The sequence below is a fragment of the Colossoma macropomum genome, unplaced genomic scaffold (assembly GCF_904425465.1).
Source record: "Colossoma macropomum unplaced genomic scaffold, Colossoma_macropomum, whole genome shotgun sequence".
Lineage (NCBI taxonomy): Eukaryota > Metazoa > Chordata > Actinopteri > Characiformes > Serrasalmidae > Colossoma > Colossoma macropomum.
The window spans coordinates 38,947,930-38,955,913 of NW_023494791.1; the positions used below are offsets into that span (position 1 = coordinate 38,947,930).

A 7,984-nucleotide genomic window follows, 5' to 3' on the forward strand; every position below is an offset into this window, starting at 1 on the left:
ACAAAAAAACCTAATGTTTTATTTGTGTTATTCATTTATTTTAATCTTTTGGCACAAAATGAAACATAACATACAGCTTTTATTTGAAAATGCTGAAGAGCCAAAAGATTTCAGTTCATGAATTCAAAAAGAAATTCTATCCATATTTCAATTTCCATATTGCAATCATTAATATGTAAACAAAGTCATTCAGAGTGAGTTTACGTGAAATACCATTCATAAGAAAACTAATTGAGTCAGAATTGTTTTACAGTGGTGCTGATAGGAACCAGACGTCTAAAGTGCTTAATGCCGTACAAGCTCCTTCACAGAAAGTTATTACATGAAATGGTTCGCTAAATCACTCAGGGCCAGTTTCCCAGACCCTGATTAACCCTAATCCTAGAATAAAAAAAAAATCAAAGGAGATTCACCAACGGCACTGCAATTTAGGCAGAGACTAGTTTTAATCCATTTCTGGGAAGCCGGCCCTTGAGTTTGGTGCATTTGCACACAACTTTGGCAAGGAACACACACAGGCTCAGCAACAGCTTCTTACCCAGTATTCCTTGAGATACAAGCAAGGACCAATCAGTGAGGAGGGTTTTGTTTACAGCTGTGTGACCAACATGGAGAAAAAGACATTCAGCCAAGACTTAAAATGCATGCTTTTAATCCTAGTGGCCCTGAGGTCTTCCTTTGAGGAGGACCGAGGGATTAGGGCGTCTTCTGGGACAGGCCCTAACATTTTATGTGTTGCTATGAAATTTGGAGAATGAAAAGTTCAAACAACTATTCACATTAAAATAACATCACACTTTAAAGACAATTGGCCTCATTCACCAGTATTTTCGTATTTTTTTCTTAAATGTCTTCTTGAGAAAGGTCAAAAAAAAAATCTACGTCAGATTTGTGACGTGTTCCTTAACTGCAGAATTGTTCACATTCCCCAAACAAGAAAACATTAGTGAATGTCAGAATATTCATAAAAACTGTGTAAGTGGGTTTTAAGAATAAATTTCTTCTTAAAAACAGTTGATGAATGAAGCCCAATGTTCTGAAGAGAAAACAAAAGTGTATGGTTTCATACACAGACTAATGCATAGACCCAAACCTTGTTCACAGCAGGCACACTGGATCATGAGTTACTACATTTATCCTTACAATATTCCAAAGAACATTGTGTGTTGTTCAATCTCTGTGGATTAGGTTTATAAACTATGTGTTATATGTATAACCATCACTGCTTGTAAACAAAGACATATGCTAACTAGAATATATGCTACATAGCCAAAAGTATGTAGATGCCCCTCCCAATTATTAGGTTCAGGTATTTCAGCCACACCCATTGCTAATAGGTGTATAAAATCAAACACATGGCAATCTCCATACACAGACACTAGCAGAATGGGTCATACTGAAGAGCTCAGTCACTGTAAATGTGTCATAGATTACCACCTTTGCCATGAGCAAACTCATGAAATTTCTGCCCTGCTAGATCTGCCCCAGTCAACTGTAAGTGCTACTATTGTGAAATTGAAGGCTCTAGGGGCAAAAACAACTAACTCACAGAGCAGGGCTGCTGAGTGCTGAAACGCATATCCAGTGTTGCATCACTCACTACAGGGTTCGAAACTGGAAGCAACATCAGCACAAGAGATGTGCATTGAGATCCTCATGAAATGGGTTTCCATTGATGAGCAGCTGCACACAAGCCTCAGATCACTATGCACAATGCCAAGCGTCGGCTGGTGTGGTGTAAAACATGCCATCACTGGACTCTGGAGCAAAGGCAGGCAGCCACCCAGGGCCCCCATCAGCAAACGACTTCATGAAAATACAAATTAGATAATGTCATCTAAATGTTAAATAGCCTATTATAAAAACGTATAGATCATTCTACCACATTGATTGAGTCATTTGTTTCAAACCCATTTCAGACTTTTAACTGACTTAGACTTTAGACAAAAAAAATGCTTTTGGTCTGAATGGCCATATGCCTTAATTATGTTTATTAAAATAAATTATAGAACATTCCATTTTGTCAAAAACTAAAGGACTTGCAAACAAAGTTTCAAACAGCTGTACACAGATAAAATCACAATATTTTTCATTAAATCACAAAAAATGATTACTTAGTCTAAAGTGAAGTTTGAACCAATTCAGTAAAATGATCCGTACAGGCTACTGACACTGGTATGTTTAAAGAAACTACTTGCTTGGCATTGCTGTATTTACAGTGCAACCATGCCAACCTTCAGACCTTTTACCTCTAACTCAAGTGTAAAGTAAGTTCAAAAGCTTTTTCTTATTCACTTTGTAATGTCTTGCAGTTTGGGTTTTGACCCCCATGTTGAAAAGGCACAATTTTCAGTTTCCCCTCTGGCTTTCATTTTGTGTAAAGGCCCACATAGCGACTCCACAGGTTGTAGACTAATGGATGGAATTCTACAAACTAGCCTCAAAAATGAATTTTATTTCGAATATTCATTCTTGATTTTTTTTTTATTTAAACTCCCTTTTGACAAGGTGTAATTTATTATTTGTCATTTTCTTTGAATGTCCTGCTCAGGACAAGTTCTCTTCAAAATAAAAAAAATCGTCCAGTTATTTTTAATAATAATTATTCGAATTTGTTTCATAAGTCATTCAATGTTATTTATCTTTTAACAAAGAAAGTATTATTTTACAGCGTCCCAGACTTTTGTTTTGAAATACATGGCCGCCTGTGAGCCGAGGTCTCTGCTAGGGCTCACATTTCTCTGACCGCTAATGTGAAGAAGCAAAACGCGACATGGAGAATTTCATGTGGTGAATTTGATGAGGTTGTAATGCTTAGGAAGTGGAAATTAACTGTCTCTTAATCGAGGTATTAATTTGTATTATAAGGAAGATTAATCTGTGTTTTCAAGGTGCCCTCAGGGTCCAGCATGCAAGGTTTACCCGCCTGCTAGGTTAGTTAGCTTATGTAGCTAATTTGTGTTAAATCACGCGGATACAGTGTCGAAAATACGTGACTCTTAATTTAACTTTAATTAAACACTGAGATAGGAGCTCAGAAAAAAAGCACAAATATTCAGTTAGCTGTCTTATCGGGACAAGCTAACGTTAGCTAGGTTAAATCGGGTAGTTCGTCTTCGTTTTCTGAGAAGGTATCCTAGCTAGTCATTAGCCACAAGTGTGTGTTGTTGCATGCTTCAGTAAGCTGTTGTAGAAGCTCTACACTGAGAGAAAAACATTTCACTTTATCATTATTATATAAATTAACGCTCAGAAGATTATTTAGTCATCGCTAACACCGTCTAGGTATCTTAGCTGAATAAACAATATGTTCAATGTGAATGAACACAGGGATGACCTCTAGCAGCTTGTGCAGTAGAACACTCTTAAAAAGATTTGCTCTTCAGGGTTTTTTATTAAAGACCATTGTTTTGTTTAGAACTAAGAGTTACATATAGAACCATTTCATGCTTAAATGGTTCTTTGCTTGGTGAAATAGGATCTTCAGATTGATGGAGAATGTGTTGTACATAATTCTATATAGAACGTTTTTGAAAGTGGTTCTATATAGCACCAAAAAGGGTTCTTCTATTGTTACAAGCTTGACATCATAACAGTAGAAGAACCCTTTTTGGTGCTACATAGAACCATTTTCAAAGAAGCATGTAGAACCATATACAGCACATTCTCCATCAGTCTTTACCATTTAAGCAAGAAATGGCTCTGTGTAGAATCATGGTTCTAAATAGCACCATTCCTTTTAGTAAAAACCCTTCTTAAAGAATGTGTAGCTCACATTTAGTGAATTTTTTGGTGTGAAGTCTTGTTCAATAACTGTGCTAACTGACCGTTTTGAAAGGAGGTGTCCACAGCAGATGCTGCAGGGACATTTAAAGGGACGCTCTGGCTAAAATGAGAAATTTAACTATTGGTACCTCTGTCGTAAACGTGCATATTCATCTTCTACATTGACTGCATTTCTTTATTGCGCTGGGGGAGATTTCCAATGGTTGTATGAGATTTTGTGCAGTGCATGCTGGGTATTGTAGTGAGAGAACATTGGTGGAAGAATACAAATTTTGAATTCTGTCAAACTGATGAAGTTGAGAGATGTAATGCTGCGCCACAAAATATTACATAACACAACAAACAACATATGTTAGTTTTGGACTGGACTGCCCCATTAAATACAGAGTTCACTGTAGGTCAGTGTTTTCCGACCTCCAGTGTTCCTGGAGGCCTACTGCCCTGCATGTTTTAGTGCTTTTACTCCTCTTAATACACCTGATTCAACTAATTAGCTAAGTAACGAGATGTTCCTGGGTTGTAGTGGGTGTACTGGAGTAAGAAAAGTACTAAAATGTTCAGACCAGGAGGGCCTTCAGGACCAGGGTTGGGAAACACTGGCGTAGAAGTGTCTTAATAAGATCCAGACATGCTGACACTGAATGAATAGTTGGAGCTAGATTTTAACTTGCACAAGAGAAAAGCATGATATTTAATAAAGTAACCACCAGAGAAAATATTCTTCCTGAATCTCTTTTATTCATTGCAGCCACATGGTTAAAATGAGTCACCATCATGGTTAAATTAGGGCATGGATTCTGCCTTGGTTGCCATCATAATGTACAAAAACAGCTGAACCAATCGAAAAACTGAAAAAGAGTTCACGCCACACATATTTATGATGTGTTAATGCCTTTATTTTCTTGACAGATCAACATGGCCTTCTCACAGATAATGCTTTCCAAGATTCCAGCAGCAACAACAACACACTGCAGGTCTTTCAGGTAATAAGTCATTTTTATGCCTCGCAGCTGTTACTAAGTTAGATTGTTTGATTTGATGCGGTAATGCTAAAAATCATGAGCTAGTCAAAGTGCCAGAAATGCAACAAAATGCAAAGAGGTGCTAACATGGGCCGAAATATTTGCATGCTGTTGCATTTCTGACACTTTCAGGTACTGTTAGGGTTTTCATATATAGTTGTCTGTAAAGTGGACCTGAACAAGAACCAGCTGTTCACACTGCAATGCATTTAAAACACAACCCCCCTCCTGAGTAATGCTGAATTATGGGGTGTCATTCATCATATACAGTCATATGAAAACATTTGGCCACCCCTGGTCGAATTAGGTTTTGTTGATTTTCTAAGTGAAAATAGGTCCACACATTTTAATGTGCAACTACTGTTTAATTACTGAGTTTAACATTTAGGGGAAAAAAATAAAATATGAAATGTGGCCTGTGCAAAAGGTATGGCATGTTTTATATATAGAGATTTTTTTAATATGTTAAATTCAGACAATTGCGCTAAAATTTGCAGAAAAATGCCATATTTCTCTGTAGAGGAAGTTAACTTATTTTCAAACTCTTGCATATGTCTAAAGATGATCTGATTGTTTGAACCATTATTTATTCATCATTACATTATATTTATAATATGTTATTTGTTTCCGTTTTCTAATAGGCAGTAAGCCACACAAGGCCATGCATTACATTGATCTCACCACACATAGTTCCTGGCCTCACCCTTTAACCACAGTAAAAACACTACCGTACAGCCTCTCGTGGCTTAGTGCTGTAATATGCTAGTGTGGTTGCCTATTATTGAGACTGCTCAAACCCATGGGCAACCATTCTTTTGTGTAGTTTGTTTTTTCTTTTGCTAAGTGCAGGAAGACTGTGGATGTGTATTAGGGCTGTGTCATATTGACATAAAATGCAAAGTTTGATAAAGCTGTCGGACATCACAATGACGATATGAGAAACAAAGAATTATTATTAATAGCCTTATTTATTATCAGATTATTAATAAAAAGCCTCTAACTGGATGTGACACAAGACTTTTTGGGATGTATAACATAAATCTAACTAACCTCTTCTTTAAGCAAAATACAAAATTACAAAAGCACCTTTCATTATTTTGCTAAATAAAAATAAATACTAATAGCTACTTATTTCAGAACTGCAAGCCCTTATTTTGTGCACTGAAAGGCTGAGAAACAATAGCAGGCAGTCATCACAATACTGGAGAACAATCCTAATGTTCCAACAGTTTGTCCTGGCAATGATATGATGTCTCCCTGGCGCAATGTGCATGAGGTGATTTGATCTATTCTGTCATTGCAGCTCTTAATGATGCGTTTATCACGGAAACTCATATTGTAATAACAATAAAAATACAATTTATCCTGCAGCTGTACTGTGTATGTATGGTAAGCTGTGAGGTTCTTTAGCTGTAAAACAAGCTGCAAAGTGAACTAGGGCCATTTTGTTTTCACCATTGGCTCACCAGAGTTCATTTTTAGGTTAAAGAGGTCCAAGTTAAGTTTGCCGTGCTCACATATGCTCTGAAAACCACAGTCTGAGACCACTTGAAATGCTGATATGTTGAAGTGTGAATTGAAAACAGCCTAAATTTCAAGATTTCATACAACACTGTTATGGCGTTTCCTGTGTGGTATGTGGAACTGTTGTCTTTTTGCTCCCTCATGCAGTTATCACAAGATATCCTTGTTGTCTTTAGTGTTTCAGCAGCTGTGGCAGCTATTCAGAAGTTGACGCGAGTAAGAGTGGTGGACAACAGCGCTCTTGGGAACACCCCCTATCACCGTCCTCCTAAAGTTATTCATGTATACACCAAGAATGGAGTGGGAAAAGTGGGCGATATGGTTTTATTGGCCATTAAAGGACAGAAAAAGAAAGCACTGATCGTGGGACACAAAATGCCTGGAGAACGAATGACGCCTCGCTTTGATTCCAACAATGTGGTTTTGATAGAGGAAAATGGGAACCCCACAGGAACACGGATTAAAGCTCCCATACCAACACACTTACGCAAAATGGATGGGGATTATTCAAAGTTATTAGCTATCGCACAGCGATTTGTTTAGGTTTGTGTTGTGTGTTATTATGACTGGATTATTGAGATGTCAGATTTGTACTAATCAAACATAATTTCCTTATTAAAAGAATCTATTATGATTAAAAAACTGGCTTCCATGCATTTATAATCAATGTATACTTTCATATAGCTAAAAATACCTCTTAGCAGATAAATAGCTTCACCCTTACCAAAGCCTAAACGGAATGGAACAGATCATGCAAACTATTTGTGTTCTGTAGACTCAGTTCTTTATTCATCCACATCTGTGAATTATTAGAGCTAAATGTATTTATTTATATACAGTCTTCCAAGTATTTGACATCTAACAGGCTTTACAATGGCAACTGTGATAGTGTTCTCTGTATTTTAATGTGTCTCACTTCTAAGTAAAACATGCAAGCAGACTCTTCATCAGTCAGGTGCAAAACTACTCGTTCACTACAGGAACTTAGTCCATGCCTATTACCTCTCAAAGATAAGACCACAGGCAAACCAGGCTTCAAATATAACCTCCATTCTGTGTAGCCAGACGCTTAAATCACTTCTTCCTGAATCATGATAAACAGAAAAATTTGTGGGACAGCAAGAAACAAATGTGTTTTGATTACTGGTCAGTGTAGAGCAGGTGAGCGCCGTCTTGGAGGTCCGTATCACTGTAAAGAAGTGCACACATACATGCAAACATGCAAACTCTATGGCCTCTAATGGGGGTGGGTGGAGGGGGTGTCTCAAATTTTCTACATGTTGGGCCTGACGTGTTGGGGCTTTTGCACCAGTTTCAGGCACAAATCAGACACGTTCTGCCTACAGTGTTAGGTATGAAACTGGTGCACATGCCTAAGCATGCAGTTTATAGGCTGTGTGCGTGGCACTTCTCTCCCTCATGCATATGCATTGAATTGCATGATTACATATACTGCTCGATTTACCTAAGTTTCAGCAACTCTCAGCAATCAGTTTTGGGTTTTTCCTTCACACTTTAAAACTAGGTGCAAATTTAGGACGTGTTTTCCAGAGACTTCCTTTAACAACAGCAGAAGATGAAGTGGTTACACAGGCATGAGCCTCAAACACATGATAAGAGATCATTTACCATCTGAGTAACACTTCAAAAAA

General features: G+C 37.5%; 1 protein-coding gene across 2 annotated transcripts; it reads left to right on the forward strand.

Moving 5' to 3' along the window:
- Nucleotides 1–2,687: 2,687 nt before the first annotated feature.
- On the forward strand, nucleotides 2,688–6,972 carry mrpl14 (mitochondrial ribosomal protein L14). 2 transcript variants are annotated; one of them, XM_036575054.1, is made up of 3 exons: nucleotides 2,688–2,848; nucleotides 4,696–4,769; nucleotides 6,509–6,972. In XM_036575054.1, the coding sequence occupies exons 2-3, from the start codon at nucleotides 4,702–4,704 to the stop codon at nucleotides 6,873–6,875; spliced, it is 435 nt and encodes a 144-aa protein (XP_036430947.1). In that variant the 5' UTR covers nucleotides 2,688–2,848; nucleotides 4,696–4,701; the 3' UTR covers nucleotides 6,876–6,972. The 2 variants fall into 2 exon arrangements, with proteins under 2 accessions (XP_036430947.1, XP_036430948.1); XM_036575055.1 differs by having other exon boundaries at nucleotides 2,688–2,804.
- The last annotated feature ends 1,012 nt before the right edge of the window (nucleotides 6,973–7,984 follow it).

Bases quoted from the DNA above. Each gene is read 5' to 3' on its own strand.
- mrpl14 (XM_036575054.1), top strand. From the start codon at position 4,702: ATGGCCTTCTCACAGATAATGCTTTCCAAGATTCCAGCAGCAACAACA. The intron at 4,770-6,508 runs GTAATAAGTCAT...TGTTGTCTTTAG, and splicing joins ACACACTGCAGGTCTTTCAG to TGTTTCAGCAGCTGTGGCAG.